We start from the raw sequence: 19,559 nt of genomic DNA, 5'->3' as shown, positions 1-19,559 counted from the left end.
TATCACTCTTCAGCTAAACTAAAGTGAAGGTTGCATGTAAAAAAAAGATGCTCTAAACATAGTGATTAAAAAAAAAAGAGCCACATTCGTTACCTTTGCTGTCCTGTTCCACCAGACACGATGGCAGCCCTGGTGAGTAGGCCTCGACTTTGGGGCTTTCCCAGTGGAACCTGTGCAGGGTCATGGACACACACACCACCACCCCATTCCTGTTATGGAGCCTGAGATCCTGGTGCTGCTGCCCAGCACCAACCAGTATTACTCTTTTCAATGTCCATAGTCTTTTGAGTTTAAAAACATTTTTTTAATGGGGTGTAATTTACGCACATGATACAAAATTTGTATATAAAAACCAGTTCTCTAAAAAGCTTCCATCCTATTCCTGTTCTCAAGCCACCCAAGGAAGTGGGTGCTACCAGTTTTGTCTTCTTTTAGATCTCTGCATATGTGACATATGTGGACATGTGTATGTAAAGAACTACGCATTCTTTATAACAGCTATGTTGAATTCCACTTTTGTATGGCTGTACCTAATTTACTTAATCAGCCCCCCAGAGACAGACATTGTGGTTATTTTTAGTCTTTTACTATTAGACAAGGCTCTGATGAATTTCCTATTTCCCAGAGTTTTAAGAGGAAACCTGGACAGGCCAACAATGAACGCTCCATGGGTGATCACAATGAGCACGTGCACAAGAGGCTGAGGACTGTGGATATGGACAGCCACACGGAGCAGGAGCCCACCCCGGCCCAGCCCCAGGCCCAGGCGGAGGACGCGGCTGCATTTGAGCACATTAAACAAGGGAGCGACCCTTATGATGCACAGACCTACGGTAGGTGCAGGGAAGGCTTCTTTGTTCACTGAGCTCTCTGAGAGCTTATGCTGTATGACTGTGTGCCGCCAGCTGTTACTACAAATTCATCTTTAGGAGGGAGAGGAAACTCATTTCTAATAACTGTGCAGAAATACCGTTACAGAGTTTAAAGGTATCTGTAGCCAAGTGCATATGCTCAGTGTTTCTAGGTCTAGTAGTGTAAGTTTTTAAAATACCCTTGATAACTATTGGTTGTATCCAAACCCAGCACTGATCTCAGGCTTTCTGAGTCCTGGAGATTTCTTCATAATGACCTTGAGGCTGCTCCCTGCAATGGCAGAAGCCATAAACTTGAAATATGTTTTTTCTTTACATGAAAAGGGAGTAGTCATTTGTCAGTCTCTCTAGTTCTTGGTGACTTCCTATGGTTTTATTCCTAATATTTGAAATACTATTGATAATATCTACCAATGAGGATAGTACAGAAGCAATTCCTCTGCAATAGATTACTTTTCTCCTCTTCTGTCCCTACTCCTTAGGAAAATAAAACATAATGGTAACAGCTACCATGTATTGAGCTTTTACTCTGTGCCAGATACTGTTCTGAGCCTTTACCGCATGGTCATGGATTCCTCTAGCCATCTCGTGATTGGGGATATCTCCAGTTTATAGATGAGAACACTGAGCCCAAAGAAGTTTAAGAACTTGTCCAAGATCAGGATGCAGTGATTCCCATGTTCGTGTTTCTGTGCTAAGCGTTACCATCACTTAGTAATGGAAGATGATGCCATTAGCTGCTCTGAATCATGTACCATGTATCCAGCCTGTTTATTCTGGTTCAGTCTCTTGTAATAGCACTAGAAACCCAGCTAAACATCCTACTTCTCTGGTCACATGTGTAGTTACATGATATGCTGGAGGAGGTGGGAGGGGAGAATAGGATTTACATAATTAGGTTAGCAGGACATCTTGGGCACAAACAAGCCCAGCACTGTGTCTAAGGCACAACAGCCCATCAGTGGCAGAACCAGCATTAATGACAGAAACCACACCCACTCATGATTATTTTGTTCTGACCTAGGCTTTCTATGTGTGTGTGCACTTTTTTAACAGATGTAGCCAGCATGGAGCAGCAACAGTCTGCAAAAGACTCCAGCAAGGAGCAGGAGGAGGAGGAAAGAGAGGACATCTTCATGGACGTGGAGGAGCAGGAGGAGCTCAAAGCAGTCGACACTGAGCAACTGAAGCCAGAGGAGGTCAAGTCGGGGACCACAGCAGGCTCCAGTGAGTCTTACAGAAAACAGACCCTCCTAAGCTCTCTGACTTAGAGAAGTTGCTTCTCTTGCACTGTATTCTAGTCTGGTCTTTTACTTCCTCGTCCTAAACCCCGGCTTAGACATTCGTTGGTCTGTAATAATGTCACTGTATCATGTTTCAGAGTGGAAAGGTCGAAGAGTGGTGTTGCAAGACACTCTTTCAAGGAGACCACTGAAACTTGCCTTTCAGACAAAATCCCATCCACCTTTTTAAAGCATGCAGAACAGAATAGAGCAGTTACCCAATTGTGACAAGAAGGTTTATTCTTGACTATTAGAGGAATGTTTTCTATTATATGAAAATATACAATAAAAATGCTGTAAATATAGAATGGGGACAATACATGTGAGAAAGTGAAAGTAACAAACCTCCTTACACACAGTTCAATTTCATAGTTGACCAATGGCTATTACAAGGTCTTTATCTTTTAAAATATATTCAACACAGTAAAAAATAACTATCAGCCCTAGCCATTTGGCTCAGTGGATAAAGTGTCAGCCTGCGGACTGAAGGGTCCCAGGTTTGATTCCGGTCAAGGGCACATGCCCAGGTTGCGGGCTCGATCCCGTGTGGGGTGTGCAGGAGGCAGCTGATCAGTGATTCTCTCCCATCATTGATGTTTCTATTTCTCTCTCCCCTCCTCTTTGAAATAAAAAATATATTTAAAAAACATACCAAGCCCTAGCTGGCTTGGCTCAGTGGATAGAGCGCTGGCCTGTGGACTGAAGGGTCCCAGGTTCGATTCCGGTCAAGGACACATAACAGGTTGTGGGCTCTATCCCCGGGGGGGGAGGGGGGCGTTCAGAAGGCAGCCGATCAGTGATTCTCTCTCATCATTAATGTTTGTATCTCTCCCTCTCCCTTTCTCTCTGAAATAAATAAAAATAGATATTTAAAAAAAATACCAATATAATACTAACAGCAGTGTAAAAATTAACTGTCAGTAATGGAACAAATGCAAATTCAAAAGAACTTGCCAAATTAAAGAACTTTTTCTTCCTCCTTTCTGCCCTCTCAGGGGTGTTGCTACTATTGATTGGCCATTATATGATGGTGGGAAGGCACAGCTCTGTGATCAGCCTCTCACTGATTAAAATCTAGACTTTGCCTCTTACTTTACCAGTTGGGGCAAATTATTATTATTATTATTATTATTATTAGCCTCAGTTTCTTCATCTATAAAATGGAACTATGATTTGTTTTAGTTTTTATTTTTATCAAAGCTCTACATGCACACAGTTTAAAGAATCACACAGTTTTTCAGGGCTTGTCAATGTGAACTATCATCTCCCCTATTTCTACCTCCCCAAAACAGCTGCCTTCAGTATCAGGGTGGGGAGGAGGAGAAGTTTAGGGGAATAAGAATTGGTAATGACCGTTACAGAGTGAAAGAACATGAGGAACCAATAAGTGGAGATGTGCTGGGGAGTGAATGAGTGAAGTCTGAGTAATTGTTAGGATTGAAAGACAACCATGAAGGCTCAGTCTTTATGTTAATATGTATGATAAGTAAAACTATGTCTTTTTATGAAAACAGGCGTTGATGAGATGGAAACCAAAACTTTTAAAACAGAGGAAGACCAAGATCCCAGGACAGACAGATCCCACAAGGAGGCAGAGAATGAGAAACCTGAGAGAAGCCGAGATTCGACCATTCATACGGCCCATCACTTCCTTGTGGACACGATTTTCCAGGTACTAAAACTTTCACAAGTAGGGGTGGGGTGATTAGGGTGGGGGGAAAAAAAAATCTTTCCATTTTTTTCCTAAGTTGACAAAATGTAATTATAAATTCCTTTTCAGTCATTGTCTTTAGAACTTTATGGAATACTTGTTTGTTTTGGGGTATCATATCCTTACCAAATTTCTTAGGATCACTGTTGGTATGACAAGTGTTCTCTAAGCAGATAAAACACTGTTCTAATGGTTAGTCCCAGGGTCACAGCGGGTGGTCTGTGCCCTGACCTGGGGTGATGGTGGATCTGGTCCTTGGGCCTCCAGCTGTCACATCTCTTCTCACATCCACCATCCTGTGTAAGGAGCCTGCAGGAGGGTTAACAGTTTGTGTTGGTTAAGTAACAGGAATCTTTGACTTAATGCCTGCATTTAGGAAGAACAGAGTAACCAAGTTGCTTTCCCTAATTGTTTGACTTAATGGCAATCTAGATTAATCAAATAATAATTTCATTATTGATATCTTCTTGGGCATTTGGTTTTGTTTTGCTGGGATCAATTTATAAAAGTTAACATTTCCTTTATCCATCTTATCTCAACAAATGGGAAGCAGAAGGATTGTTGTCTGGCATCTCCTTACTGTGCCATTAAATTTGCTTGTGTGTTGCCCTGGCTGGTTTGGCTCAGTGGATACAGCGTCGGCCTGTGGACTGAAGGGTCCTGGGTTCGATTCCAGTCAAGGGCACATGCCCAGGTTGCGGGCTCGATCCCCATGGGGGGCGTGCGGGAGGCAGCCAATCAATGATTCTCATCACTGATGTTTCTTCTAACGCTCTCTGAAATCAATAAAAAGCTATTTAAAAAAAAAAAATGTGCTTGTGTGTTATGTCTCGGGGGTATGCACTTGGATTCATACTGCAGGGAAGAAGGCAGCCTGACTGAGTTTGTGGTTCCAACCTGGGCTGCCTCTCATTTGTGGTTTTTCTTCTTCTTAGCCCTTTTTAAAAGATGTCGATGAGCTAAGACAGGAGCTGGAGAGACAGCTGGAAAGGTGGCAGCCACATGAACCTGGAAACCCAGAAGAAGTAAGTCACTGGCCTTTTCTTACAATATCTTGACTTTTGTTTTGTTAAGATACAGAAACTTAATGGATCCTTAGCTCCAGAACCTTTGTAAAAGGGACTGAGTACATGGAGTATAATTATAATCCTAAAGCCCAAGTCTGTCCCTTGCCTGCTTTGCCTCTAGACCTTTAGTTTAATTAAAACAGAAATGATGTGATTAATTTTTTTGACTTCTGTACAGGGCAAAAGGATACTATATCATTCTCAGAATAGGCCACCTGGAGCATTAGCAGGTGGTGTAATACCGAAGTGTAGATCAACCAGAAGTTTCATTTTTAATTTCCTTGTATTCTGAATTTACTGTATATATACATATTTTATTTGATTTTTATGTCTCATCATCATCCCCACCACATGTTGGCAAAAACAAACAAACATGGAGCTTTGTTTCCAGGAAATAAGCACACTGTTTAATGTGCTGAGATTTGCACTTGTCACTTTTGCTTTTAAAACATGACCCTGAGAGCCCACGATTAAGGGGCTGGATCTGTTGGCACCAAAATTACCCATTCACAGCTCCCTCTCCACATGAAAGTACAGGTTATACTCTGTAGGTGATGTGAAGAAGGCATTGATTTGGTCATGTGTTTTAGTATTTTACAGTTTGAACTGTGAATTGTGGTTTTTGTGGAAAGAGAGACATTTTTAATCAAGTAAATTAGATAGCAGCTAAGAAAAACTTGGAAGTGCTTCTTAGTGTCAAACCTTCACCTGGTTGTAATGACTGGTCAGCTCTGACATTGTCAAGGTAACTTACATGTTCTTGCTGTTGTCACAGGAAAAGGCTGCAGCTGAAATGTGGCATAGCTACCTGATCTTAACTGCACCTCTTTCACAACAGCTGTGTGAACAGCTTCGTCTCATATTAGAGCCCACCCAGGCAGCCAAGCTGAAGTAAGTCGTCTCCATCGGGTACTTGAGAGCCCTGAAATGATGGCAGTATCGCTTTTCCATTGAGCTCAGCACTGAACCACTTACTGGCTCCGGATTGCCATTTCTGCTGCACAGGCACCAGCATGGTGTTCCTTAGTCTGTTGTCTACCACAAGGTTCGGTGAAGTTTGGCAGAACGCAGTTCCTTTGATTCATGAGTAACTGATGGGAAATTGCTGAGCCCTTGTGTGCTGCTCATATTGCTGCTACATGTCGGATTACTCGCTTGTTGCATGTTACTCACCTAGATCTTTTCAAAGATGGGTCCGAGATTATAGCTGTAGAACAGAAAAGAGAATCCAAGATTTAATACTCAATGCAAACATTTTTTTAAATTAAAAAAAGTCTCTTAATTTTTTTGGATCTAATTATTATTGTGCCACATAGCCAGTTTTTCTGGCTGCTGATCAAGGAGATCCTGGCCCTTAAACCGCAATTGCAGTAACACTTCGTTGTGCCAGGTTACTGGGTTATTTTGTATAACTGGGGATGAGGTATTTTTGAAGTTTTCAAGGGATGAGCAATTTTTAATCTCTGTCCCATTTGGGTAAATTTAATAGAGGAGACTATCGAACTGGGAAGCGATTGAACATGCGGAAGGTCATCCCATACATTGCTAGCCAATTCCGAAAAGACAAGATTTGGCTCCGAAGGACCAAGCCCAGTAAACGCCAGTATCAGATTTGTTTGGCTATCGATGACTCTTCTAGCATGGTAGACAACCATACCAAACAGGTAAGAAAGGAAGCTACCTAAATCAAGCCCTGTGCCCTGGGACATCAAATGCTTTAGATGTGACCTGGAGGAAACACCAGTTAGTCTTTCTTTCCTGAGAATGCAAATACCATGTTTGAGAAGACCTAAAATTTAAAGAGTTAAAAAGGGCAATTTCAAGATGTCTCAAATATTTTGGTGCCTTACTGTTAAATGTTTTTAAAATTGTTTTATAGCCTTGCTATGCTATTGTCTAGCTGCAGAATAAGTAAATCTGACAACATGCATTCCACAAAATGCAGTGTACTGCCGTTCTTTAAACCATGCACAACATAATATCTTTTTTAAAAAATGTATTCATCACACCTTTCTATTAAGTCTGAAATTATCTAGGGTTAGAGTTCTATCAGTACTAACAAGGCTTAGGAGCCTGAATAGAATTACTTAACGATACAGTAAGTAATATGCACACTTAAGAGTGTTGTTTTTTGCTGTTACACAACACGAGCAACCTAAAATGGACACGTAGGCTCTGCTGGAAAAAGTTTAACCTCTGAACCTGGGTTCAGCTCCCCACTACCACGTAACTCTCTACTACTTTGTGACTTTGGGCAGTTCATCAGAGTTGTTAGGAAAACTAAATTAAATAATGGATGTAGAAAACTTGGTTTAATGTCTAGCACTTGATAGGTATTCAGTAGATGTTGGTTGCCATAAGTATCATCATAATCAACATCTTTATATATGAATTTAAATTTAAAACTATGCAGTCATATATGTATAATTAGAATTGGTTTTTTAAAAATTACTTTTTATGTCACCAAAAAAGTAAGTTTTTAAAATTTATGGACCAAATATCTCAAGATCACTTTTGTGGAATGATGTCTAGAGCAGACCTTTCCTACCAGTGTAATGGATTATGGGTTTCAGCATTTGTGGTATTAGCCAGGGCCCAAGGACACCAAGCTTCTGGGTTGGTTGTGAATAGCCGTATTAATGGGCAATATAAAAAATATGTCTTCTGTAAGAATCTTGGTATAAAAAAGGTTGATATTCTGATTCCTTCAAACCCTTAACTGTATTTCACAGCTTGCATTTGAATCTTTGGCTGTGATTGGAAATGCTCTAACCCTTCTGGAAGTGGGTCAGATTGCGGTGTGCAGGTAAGAGTGCCTTTTAATCACTGGGAAAACTAGTCTTCTGTGGTTATTTTGTTCACATGACAAAAAATAATCTTCATTATATTTGGCTTTTCCCCCAAGTTTTGGAGAGTCCGTAAAGCTATTACACCCATTCCATGAACAGTTCAGTGATCACTCGGGGTCCCAGATTCTACGGCTCTGCAAATTCCAACAAAAGAAAACCAAGATTGCTCAGGTATGCTTATGACATCAAATGTCTCTGCACAGATATTCTTCTTGTTTAGTGGAGACATGATTTTTAGAACACCTTCCTCCCAGTGTAGTGTAAGGCAGAATTTACAATACAGAACAGTCGTAAACCCTAGCCTGTGTCCTGCTGGGATGGAAACTTCCTGGCGCCCATTATTAACGGTGTAACCTCTTTTTTCTCAGTTTCTCAAAGGTCATTTTTGACTTTGTATCTTTGATTTTCTGGCTCCTTATTTTTCTGAGAGGTTTGGAACATTTGAAAAATAAACCATCTCCCAGTACCCTTATCAGGGTCAAGGCCAATCTCTCTTTCCCAGTTAGCTTAGAGAAGAAATGATGTAAAATAAAGCCACATGACTTGCTCATGATGACAGGTTCTCAAAACAGCATGGGACAGTAATTCTGATGTGGACATTTTGTGTTTTCTTTAAAGACAGCTGTTTTGTTCGTTTGGGGAGTTAATTCACTTCTTATCCCCCAGTAAAGGTATTTCTTTTCCTTTGGGTGTCATGTAGAACACTAGTGGGGTGTATGCCATATCTCAAGGGTGAATACCAAGCAGTGGTCCTTGACTACAGGTGGCTGAAGGGATAGTTTGGTTGCCTGCAGATCTGAGATGGTTATAACTTTAAGCTCTCTGAGAATGGGAAGAGAGTTTAGTTTCCTAACTGTCTGTTTCAGTTTCTGGAGTCGGTAGCCAACATGTTTGCAGCCGCTCAGCAGCTCTCACAGAACATCAGTCCAGGTGAGCTGCATTCCCTTACCTTTGTTGATGAAATGGTTTTCTGTTGTATTTGCAAGTTGCCTGCTTCATCTCACTGCACTCATCACCATCTTTTAATGTGGATGCTCTACAGGGAAAGCAAGAAACAGGAGAGGTATTAGCCATCCTGGAATTTTTTTACTTCTTTATTTAGAAATTTTTATTAAACCCATACCCAGGAGGCTTATAATAAATGAAGGAATTAGATACTAATTAACTAGTATATACTTATTTGATAGATTGGGTTGAGAGTTATGAAAGGAGCAAGTTATAAAATTCATACTTAACAAGAAAGCGGAGGAGGACATAATTCAGAGACCAGCTAATCCGGCCATGATTGATTTGGGCCTTGAAACACACCAGTTCTTTATCTAGTTCTTTACAGAAATCTCTCAGTTATGATAGTATCATGGAGAACTTCCTGTTGGAAGCAAGTCTTTTTCATACTTCTAAAGACTTGGTAAATGTCTTTGACAAAGACAGCCCACCCTCAGACACTATAATCTTTAGCTGATAACATTATACACTAAATATTTTTAAACATTTTAATTCATTTATTTTTTAATGGCCCCCTCTGAGTTTTTAAAGGGAAAAAATAGAGAAATCAGCAAAAATTTGAAAGAGACGGGTCTAGGTTTTTGACAGACACTTTTCTTCTAATGTCCTCCTCAGTATTGCATTTTTATATTTTAACTAGAGGCCTGGTGCACGAAATTTGTGCACGGGAGGGGTGTGTCCCTCAGCCCAGCCTGCACTATCTCCAATCTGGGACCCCTCAAGGGATGCCTGACTGCCCTCTCACAATCCAGGACTGCTGGCTCCTAACCGCTCATCTGCTTGCCCCTAACTGCTTCTGCCTGCCAGCCTGATCACCCCCTAACCACTCCCCTGCTGGCCCAGTCGCCCCCAACTGCCCTCCCCTGCTGGCCATCTTGTGGCAGTGTTGGAGTGATGGTCAATTTGCATATTACCCTTTTATTATATAGGGTTTTCCAGTGAAGTTGATCTAAATGTTACATCCCCTGAAACACTAATGGGAAACTGTTTTATTCCCAGAAGCTTTGTATGTATGCTGTCCCTGACGCAGGCATCTGAAGTAACATCTAATTAGAGGTCCCTTTTACTTATGCCCAGAATGCACCAGTTCCAGAGCTGTTTGATGTCAGTAGTACAGAGAAAGCCTATACCAGTGATGGCGAACCTCTGACACGCGTGTCAGTGCCATTTTTGAGGACACGTGGCCGCTGAGGTGGCCGCATGTCGAGGATGAAACATTTATGTTATTTAAACTATAAATATCGCGAAATAATGTTTTTTCCTCGAAGTGACACACTACCCGAGTTATGCTCAGTTTTTTGGCGAAGTTTGACACACTAAGCTCAAAAGGTTGCCCATCACTGGCCTGTACTAACTTGTCTTACTTTAGGTAGTTTTGAGTTATTGTTAAAGATGGACTTCCCTTGTGTTCTACTACAGACACTGCACAGCTCCTCCTGGTGGTCTCTGATGGGCGCGGCCTCTTCCTCGAGGGCAAAGACAGAGTCCTGGCGGCAGTCCAGGCTGCCCGGAGTGCGAACATCTTCGTCATTTTTGTTGTGTTGGATAATCCCAGTTCCCGGGTGAGCGACTACGAAAAGCCACTTTTCTGGGGATAACGTGGAGGTGTTCTTCAGCCTGTTCCATCTGAAATATGGCCTGGGTCGCACCATCACACTCAGAATTCCTAACACAGTGTTCCGTCAGGTGCTGCTCTAGGCATTTATAACTTTTCTCATTTAACTTTGCAATAACCCAGTGAGATGGGGATTATTCCCACTTTAGTGAAGGACAGAATCACTGATTATAGGTGATGAGTGGGAAAGCCAGGATTCTGGCTGACTCCAGAGAGCACCCCTTAACTACCTATGCCAGCTTTGACAGTGGGTCCTTTCCAGTTACTCGTACCTTGGCAGTGCCCTCCTCCCAACAGGAAGATCAGTCACCGAGTGAAAGATGTCCGTCCACAGGGCAGTTCTGTTCCAGGGAAGCATGGTCTCTGCAGGTCAGGTTAAGGCCTAGACAGCAAGTTGAGAATGGGACACACCGTCACAGGGAAATTGGGTTTTCTTACCCCCCTTTCAGTGCCTGTTCTAGAAGGGGCGCTCAGAAAGACCTTCCTCCTCAATGAGTTCTGAAAATTTTGTTTTACTTAGTAATGAAAGCTACTCTCATAGGCAGGAATTACACACGGGAGACCTAAAAAATGTTGGTGAGAGAGAGCCTGGAAGAGCTAGCCAAGGACACTGATTTATTTCAAAATATCTTCTGTTGGCAGGATTCTATCTTGGACATTAAAGTGCCAATATTTAAAGGACCCGGAGAGCTGCCTGAAATCCGATCCTACATGGAGGAGTTCCCATTCCCCTTCTACATAATTCTTCGCGACGTGAACGCACTCCCTGAGACGCTCAGCGATGCTCTCAGGCAGTGGTTTGAGTTAGTGACAGCCTCTGACCACCTGTAGACCAGCAAGAATATAGTCCAAAGTTGAGACTTTAAACCACGGTCAAAAGCTACTTCTTGCCCCGGTGCTCCTTTCTGGACACAGTTTCTGAATTTGCAGCTCTAAGTTATATTTTATCTTAGGTCTGATTTATAAAAATGTATTGCAATGTACATTTTGACATGATTTCAGAGAAAACTTGGGTTTATAACAGATGTGGGGCAGCGAAGGAGCAGCGGGCGTCTGGTCTCGTACCTGAGAGACTGCCCTGCCAGCCCGTCTTGGAAGCTGTGGCCTGAGAGGAGGCCAGTCTCTCCCTCCCCCCGCCGTGGGCCCAGCTGTCTGCTTTCCCTCGAAGGGACCCTGGACACCTGCCTTGAGGAGATGCTGCCAGGAGCCGGGGCTGTGCCAGTCCTTTGGCTCAAGGCCTGACGGGAGCTGTGCTTTTGTCCCCACTCTAAGGTTTGGCTTTGCCAAGCCCATAGTGTGGACCCAAAAGCTGTCAAGTGGCTGAGACAGCTGCAGCCCTCAGAGGCCGAGTGTGTTTTCTTACTGTGCTGCCCGTGAAAAGAACCACCTTCTCTTCGGGGGAAGAGGCTGGTTGTCTGTGTGCTCATAAAGCCGCCAGCCGTCCGGGGCTCCGGTAAGCGGAGCTGATCCGTGGGCTGTGTGAAATGAAGTGGCTTTTCGGTGTCCTTCACATTTGCTGCTTCGGGAGACTATGCAATGACGGGAAGATGATTATCCCCTTGTGTATTCCATTCTCTCACTGCCATAGTCCCTGCTGTTGTAGTAATTTATTTCTTTAGTTCCTTTTTTTCTTACCAGTTAAGGGGAAGAATCATTCCTCACACTGCTTTCAAGCTGGACTGAGCCAGTTTTATTCTGGAAAAGATATGCTGTATCCAGAACTAAGCAGCTACATCTATTTTTTTTCCCCAGTCAAAATACATCAACGGTTTTTAAGCGGTTTTTAGCCAGAAAGCAGTGCTTGAATACTTGAAACTGTTCTACTTAAGTTCTGACCCTCAGAATGTTGTTTTGTAGACAACATGCCATGATGTAATCGTCTATCTCCATGTCTGTTATCAAGTTACACTGTGAAGTTTGCCACTCTTTTTGAGGTGGTCAACCAAGACACAGATTTGTTTGTTTAACCAAGAGACCCAAAGCATGTACCTGATGTTATATCATTTATTTTTTATTCTAAAAAGCTATGCAGCTTATATTCTGAAAACTATTAAAAAATATACCAGTGGTGATGTAATTTGTGACCATTCTTAATGGAACACAACAGAGAGAAGTACAAAGGGAATGGTCTTATCTGCTGGACCAGTCAGCTGTCACTACCTTAGACTGACATGACCCCACAACATCAGTGGCTTTTCGTACAGTCGGGTTTATTTCTTACTTGTTTCCATGTCCACGGAGGGTGAGTTGAGGGCCTCGTGGCAATGGAGAAATGGCAAGTTGGTGGAAACAATGGCTCGTAAAGATTCTGTTCCAAGATGACAGTCTCTTCCACTCAGATTTCATGTCCAAAGCCGTTTATGGGGTAGGATTGGATCTGGTAGGGGAAAAACGACATTATGACAGTGATGTGGTAGTCTATCGTCTCTACCTTTAATTGATAGGACCATCCAAACCAGAGCATCCCAGCTGGTTTGCTAAGATAGTGACTCCCTCAGCCCTACAGCAGCTCACTGGGTCTGGGACAGCAGGCATTCCAGTAAGCAGCTACCCAAGAGTCCCTTTTTCAGCTTGTGCTGTGATGGGGAAAGGGTTAGGAAGCATGGGAGCAGTCACAGGAGACCTATCAGGGATTAGGGGTGGGGGTCAGGCAGACCCTGGCCCAGGGTACAAAGCACGCGTCACTTAGAAGGTTCTGAGGACACGCTTCCTCTCACACTCACCTGCTACTCGGTCTTTATATCTGCCTTACTTCTCTTTCTTCATCCAAACTCCAGTTTTGTCTGCTCTAACTTCTGGTTGTTTATCTTATCCTGTCTCCTCTGACGGCACTGTAGCGGGAATTCTTTTAAATCTGTAGCCAGAAGTATTAAATAGTATCCTAAAGTAATCACTTTGCTAGCTTCACTTCATCCTACTCACAACATCCAAGGAGATCTTTCAAAAGTTCCTCCAGAGGTCCCTGCTGTGAAGAGGACATTTATTATTAGGGTGCCCTGACTCTGCTGCCTTGCTCTCCCTGCATCCCCACCACACTATTCCATCTATCACAGCAAACCACGGGGATCCTAGAATCTGCCCGTGTTCCACACATTCTTTTCTGGAATTCTCTTACCTACTTTCCTTTCTGACAAACATATAGCTCTGATAAGCCCTCCAGGAAGAATGAGCCCCCATATTATGAACCTTTACATCTGTATTAGACTTACATGTCTTCCTGCCCAAAGTGTGGGGCTGAGGACAAGGAGCATATATGGTTCATGACAGCATTACCAGTGCCTAACATAAATGAATGTCCAGATGGGAAGAAGAAATGGGGTAAAAATATCTGTTCTCACACATTTATTAATTTACTAGAAGCCCGGTGCATGAATTCATGCATGGGTGGGGTCCGGCTGGCCCGCCCTTATTGGGGTAATGGGGCCTGGCCAGGGGGAGGGGCCGCAGGTGGTTAGCCAGCTGGCCCCGCCCCCTGATCAAACTCCCAGTCGAGGGGACAATTTGCATATTACCCTTTCATTATATAGGAAGGATAGGTTGAAAACACTGTCAAAACTGTAATAAAGATCCTAAGGTGATCTGGAGGGGAATGATACAAAATATTTCTAAAGGTTGTACAGAAGATTAAAGATTTGGGCAAGAAACTACAGGGGAGTCTTCTTGCCAGATAACAGACAACACAACAAAAATTAAAAACTAGTCCCAGGTCAAATAATCCTGAATAGATTATTCAAATCTTAAGAGAATTTACCATATAGGCATCACAAAGTCCAGGAAGAGGAATAAACTATTAAATGGTATCAAAAGTATAGCTGAGCAGCTGAAAAAGAACTTAACATCCATATCATGCCATGAATCAAAATAAATTCTAGATGGAGTAAATATTTTAAACATTAGCAATGAAAAAAAAAATTAAAAATTGAAAAGCCTCAAAAAATACACATTATTGTATAGAGACTTAAAACTACATAAAGGACCAAAATAAAAAAAAAAGGAACAGAAAAACAGGCAAACAGCCCACATAAAATTAGAATAAAAGTCCTTACTTTAAACAATAATTTAAATTTAAAAAAACAAATAAATTACATATTAATTTAAAAGTCTTAATCAGCATTAATTTTAAATTAAAAGTCTTAATCAGCATTAATGGACCAAAGTCATGACAATTCAAAAAATAAATGTAACTAAAAGTGGTCAGGGATGTTTAACTTCACTAACATTTAAGTGTATTTTTATTGATTTCAGAGAGGAAGGGAGAGGAAAGATAGAAACATCAATGATGAGAGAATCATTGATCAGCTGCCTCCTGCATGTCCCCACACTGGGGATGGAGCCCACAATCCAGGGGCATGTGCCCTGACCAGGAATCAAACCATGACCTCCTGGTTCATAGCTCGACCACTGAGCCACACCAGCTGGGCAAACTTCACTAATATTTAAAAGAAAAAAAAATCAATGAATTGCTATTGCTAATTAGTACACAAATTTTGAAAAAGTGGTCATGGGGTAAGCCTGGTAATGTTAAAAAACTCACCATTAGAGTGCCTATATGTGCCACACCCTGTTCTCAGTGCATCACACACACAAGGGCTCTGAGGGAAATGCTATCCTCTCACTTCACAGACGGGAGGTTTAGCAGCCAGAACACAATTTGGAAAAGGAAGCCCCCAAAATTCCAAAAAGCGAGGCAACAGGTAATTGAACATTTTTGTAAATGTTCATCAAGTAAACATCACTGAATGATCCTGTTTGGTTGTATTTTAATTTGGAACAACCCTATTTAGAAAATAAATATAGCAAAGATTCACTAACCCCCTTAGAGTAATATAACCTAAATGCTTGTGTGTGTGTGTGTGGTGGGGAGGACAAAATAATTAGGAGATGAAGACGGGATGTGCATTTCCTTGTTATTAGTGATACGAAGTTCTTAAAGCTGCAATGGGGCAGCCATTGAAAGCCTGGTAACTAACGAGGATCGTGAAGACTACCCCCTGCCAGGAAAATGATTGCAGTTAAAAAGGGCAGGATGGGAATGAAAAAGACAAAGGAAGAGGGCACGAATTTTAAAATAAACATTTAAGCTTATAGCATTCCTAATTATACACATTCAAAAAGTTCAAGGGGAGTACACCAGAATAATTTTCCCCCTCACCTCTAAAAAACTGAACTTCCATTTAATGAAACTCATAACCATGTGTCAGGAACTGTGCTAAATGCCTTTCCACTCACTTCATTCCCAACAATCCATGGCAGAAACTGCCATCCCGGTTTACCCCGGAGACTGAGGCTAAGACAACAAACTGCCCCAGGCTACAAGCCGGTTCCCTAGCTGCAGGCGTCTCCCAGGAAACCGGACTCGCCCCGCCCCCTCGTCCCTCCCTCCACTTCCGCTCCTGCGCACTGTGGCTCTAACCAACCCGCTGCGTGGAGGACATGGCTACTTCCCGCTTACCTCCAGCGACACTAACGCTAAAGCAGGTACCAGCTGTTCTCACGGGCCTTCTAGGACAGCTTCCCCAGGGCTAAGCTCAGTCCTCCGTCTCTCCCCGCATCCAACCTACGGGGTGCGTCTGGGGAGCACCTGGGCCCGGTGACCCCGCGCGCGCTCTGACGGGCCTGGGCCGGAGGGGGCGGGGCTTCCCCGTGAGGTGTGGCTGGAAGGGGGCGGGGCCTGGGAGGGCAGGAGCGCGGGGCGTGTAGGCAGAAACCTGTCTTGTCGGACAGAAAAGGCAGGGCAGGCTCTTGACCTCCTGGAGCCCTGGAGCCCTGATGCGTCCGAAACTGCTCTGCCCACGACACTGATCTGCGGAAAGAGCAAATGAGGTTACCAGGGGATTTTCACCACGGCGGGAATTCAGAAAAAGTGCTGTTTGTGGTGGTTCCAGTTTCTACGTCTGGGAGCCCTTTTTCTGCCCAATAGTCAGCTCTCGATTTTAAGGGCTCTTATGATTGACAGAGCAAACAAACAGCCCAAATAAACTTGTTTTCTTAAAAGAAAAATAAAAGAGGATTTTTCTTTGTCCTTTGCAAAATGAAGGACCAAAGAGAAGTGATCTGGTTACACTTTGGTTTGCTAAAGTGGAGCCCCCCGGGCTGTAAACTGTGCAGTTGTAATGGCCACTTCTCCTCCCTGCACAGTTCTTGAGAAGGCAGCAAGTTCTCCTTCTCTACAGAAGGATTTTGCAAGCCATTCGGCAAGTTCCAAATGATTCTGATCGCAAATACCTGAAGGACTGGGCAAGGGAAGAATTCAAAAGAAACAAAAGTGCCACTGAGGAGGTAAGAACAAGATCATCATAACGGCAGTCCCTGGCCCTTTTTTGTCTTGTTCAGTGAATTTTTAAAAACGTTTGGTAGACATCTTGGAATATAAATGTCACTGAGATGAGATATCTTGATCATTGCTCTAATGTTACTGATTTTCCACTTTCTTAACTATTTAAAATTTTACAATCTTTACTATAAGTATCTACATTCTACACTAGCATCACCAGACTTTTCTCTTAACACTCCCTTTCCCCTCCAACACACACAAAGGAAAATATTGTAAATATTACAGCAGGAGGGTCTGGGAAGTATGACTGTCAGACACCATGCACTCCCTAATATGCAGCAATTTGAATTCTCAGCATTGGTTCTTAACTTGAACAAATGCAATAATACAGCTGCACCTGGACTAACCAGGTAAAACAGTGACCAGATCTCACTTTCTCTTACAGGTTACAATCCGGATGATGATTACACAAGGCAATATGCAGCTCAAGGAGTTAGAAAGAACACTTGCTCTAGCAAAATCTTAACTACAGCATTATCCTGAAAGATTTCCAAAGTCTCCATGTGTTTTTTGAGCTTAGGCTCAACGACAGGCAGCCCAAAGTCAAGTCAAATTGTTTGCATGTACAACACTCCAGCAAAATATCAGAACATGGAGCATGGCACGTCACAGAGGGCAAAGAAAAGCCGCATCGGAACAATTGCCTTAGCACTGAAAAACATACCCTGCATTTTGAAAATGTTTCTGGATTTGTCAGCAGATTTTATAAGAAGCAAAAACCAGTACAAGAAATGGTCAATTAGCACATAAAAAGATACTCATCACCATTATTCATCAGGGAAATGCAAATCAAAACCATAATGAGATATTACACTTCCACCACATGCACTAGAATGGCTGTAATCAAAAAGGGAGATAACGACTGATGGGGAAGATGTGGAGAAATTAGAACCCTCATATATTGCTGGCGGGAACATAAACTAGAGCAGCTACTTTGGAAAACAGACTGTCAGTTGCTCAAAAGGTTAAACTTGATTCAGCAGGTTTACAACCAGCAGAACTAAAAACACATGTCTACAACACACTTGTACACAAATGTTCATAGCAGCATTATTTCATAATAGCCAAAAACAATCCAAATGCCCACCAACTGATAAACGAGTAAATAAAATGTGGTATATCTATACAATAAAACATTCGGCAATAAAAAGGAGTGAAGTACTGATACGTGCTACACACGGATGAACCTTGAAAACACTAAGTAAAAGAGGCCAATCACAAAAGATCACATATTGTATGATTCCGTTTATAGGAAATGTGTGGGATAGGTAGATCAGTGGTTGCCAGGGCTTTGGATGTAATGGAGAGTAACTGGATATGGGGTTTCTTTTTGGGGTGATGAAAATATTAAAGTTAGGTTTTAGTTGCATAACTCTGAATATACTAAAATCCATTAAAACATATATTTTATATGTATTGTATGTGAATTATACCTCAATAAAGCTGTTTTTTATTTTTAAAAATTAAAATATAATTGGCTTACAACATTGTATAAGTCAATAAAGCTGTTTTGAAAAACAGTATGATAAGTAGGACTGGGGGTGTACTGACCTCAGGAGATAACCTGGAACTTTCTTGAAAAACCCTCCTGTATTATCACTCAGGGTGGTTGAGGTATGTTCTTCAGATGTGTCACTGAAAAAGATCACCACTGGGAATCTAGATCTTTGTTGAAGAGAGAGGAGAAAGAGAACCTTAATAAACACCTTGAACACCAAAAGAAGAGGCAACTTCTGGATGAAACTAATGCAATTACCTTAACATCCATGTAGAAGTAGCACGATAAATCATTAGGGAAGATCTTCAGTGAAGTAGGTTCTCCAGTGTCAGGGGAAAAACAGAGCTTAAAGAATACATCAGAGAAAGCCGTGGACTTCAGAACACTTTTGAAAGAGACCAAAAGTATAACAGTTAATGCAGTCAAAGTGAGTTTGTGGTAAGAGGCTGGAACCGACAGTCCCGCAGCCTGAAGTCCTCTGTTCATCTGCAGAACAGATCTAAAAAATTAATCCAAGAATCTGACCAGCACCTGAAAGATACAGATTACGCAGAATGACAAATGGTATTTAGTATTGGACGGTGCCAGAGGAGAGGCCTAGCCGATGGGGGCACATGTCAGTGACCTGCACAGCCAGGGTCCACCTCCAGGTCCCACAGCCTCAGAGCTCCTAAGACAAAATATTGCTGAATACTCTGCCACAGGGTCATCTACGAATTCAAAATGCTTGCATGAGACAATGTTTATATTTTATAAAGATGTGCATTAGCCAACCTACTGCAAAGCCATCTGATGAAAAAAGCATTTGTGAACAGTTTCTGAACAGAGAACACGTTAAAAATATTCTTTGAGTAGCATGATTGACATACATACTCAAGTATAGGCTGTCTCTAGAAAACCTAAAATCTCAAAGCTAAAAACCATCCTTTCAAGATGTGAGGAAGTCAGTGACTTGCTGTTCTTCCCAGCAGTGGTGCATATGGAAGATGTAAGAGCATTTGTGGTTTGAATTTGCAAGATGCAAATACCATAGACTTGAAGAAAACCAAACTTGTAGTTTGTTTTTTAAAATGGGTAAAACACAAAACTTAAGTCTTACCTTCCAGAAGCTAAGATTATTATAACTGACAAGCTTTTACTTCCATTTCTAAAGAACAGTTTAATTTTATTAGTTCACTTACGTGCTTTGAATATTCCCTCTGGATTATAGGCCAAGTTTGTTGTTTAGCCTAAGATTTATTTAGCAATTTCTCCTCACATTTGAAATGATGGCCATTAAGAAAGATGTTGGCCAGAACAGAACTGCTGGTGAAATACATTTTATT

At 42.1% G+C, this 19,559-nt stretch overlaps 2 protein-coding genes and 1 long non-coding RNA gene across 8 annotated transcripts in view; 2 read left to right on the top strand and 1 right to left on the bottom strand.

Annotated features, from left to right (window-relative positions):
* The window catches only part of MDN1 (midasin AAA ATPase 1), a 152,975-nt gene extending 140,496 nt beyond the window's left edge, over window positions 1-12,479 (top strand). The window contains exons 92-102 of the mRNA XM_054722522.1: window positions 626-833; window positions 1,929-2,099; window positions 3,670-3,827; window positions 4,802-4,891; window positions 5,709-5,824; window positions 6,423-6,597; window positions 7,666-7,739; window positions 7,839-7,953; window positions 8,649-8,712; window positions 10,207-10,349; window positions 11,045-12,479. Coding sequence (XP_054578497.1) covers window positions 626-833; window positions 1,929-2,099; window positions 3,670-3,827; window positions 4,802-4,891; window positions 5,709-5,824; window positions 6,423-6,597; window positions 7,666-7,739; window positions 7,839-7,953; window positions 8,649-8,712; window positions 10,207-10,349; window positions 11,045-11,233 — 1,503 coding nt within the window. The 3' untranslated portion in view covers window positions 11,234-12,479. The remainder of the gene's footprint in view (window positions 1-625; window positions 834-1,928; window positions 2,100-3,669; window positions 3,828-4,801; window positions 4,892-5,708; window positions 5,825-6,422; window positions 6,598-7,665; window positions 7,740-7,838; window positions 7,954-8,648; window positions 8,713-10,206; window positions 10,350-11,044) is intronic.
* On the bottom strand, window positions 3,821-16,012 carry LOC129150603 (uncharacterized). 6 transcript variants are annotated; one of them, XR_008557324.1, is made up of 9 exons: window positions 15,855-16,012; window positions 13,325-13,367; window positions 13,126-13,233; window positions 12,624-12,779; window positions 10,675-10,784; window positions 8,732-8,818; window positions 5,688-6,140; window positions 4,764-4,874; window positions 3,821-4,175 (listed from the first exon to the last, which is right to left on the bottom strand). It is a non-coding gene; the product is annotated as an uncharacterized LOC129150603 (long non-coding RNA). The 6 variants fall into 6 exon arrangements; XR_008557323.1 differs by lacking the exon at window positions 13,325-13,367 and having other exon boundaries at window positions 13,126-13,256; XR_008557320.1 differs by lacking the exons at window positions 13,325-13,367; window positions 15,855-16,012 and having other exon boundaries at window positions 13,126-13,316.
* On the top strand, window positions 15,821-18,287 carry LYRM2 (LYR motif containing 2). Its single transcript, XM_008149689.3, has 3 exons — window positions 15,821-15,880; window positions 16,541-16,681; window positions 17,122-18,287. Exons 1-3 carry the CDS (start codon window positions 15,836-15,838, stop codon window positions 17,200-17,202), a joined length of 267 nt encoding a protein of 88 aa, XP_008147911.2. The 5' UTR covers window positions 15,821-15,835; the 3' UTR covers window positions 17,203-18,287.
* The last annotated feature ends 1,272 nt before the right edge of the window (window positions 18,288-19,559 follow it).

The sequence above is a fragment of the Eptesicus fuscus genome, chromosome 10 (genome assembly GCF_027574615.1).
Source record: "Eptesicus fuscus isolate TK198812 chromosome 10, DD_ASM_mEF_20220401, whole genome shotgun sequence".
Lineage (NCBI taxonomy): Eukaryota > Metazoa > Chordata > Mammalia > Chiroptera > Vespertilionidae > Eptesicus > Eptesicus fuscus.
The sequence above is the reverse complement of the archived record's forward strand: the minus strand, read 5'-3'. Positions and strand labels throughout refer to the sequence as shown.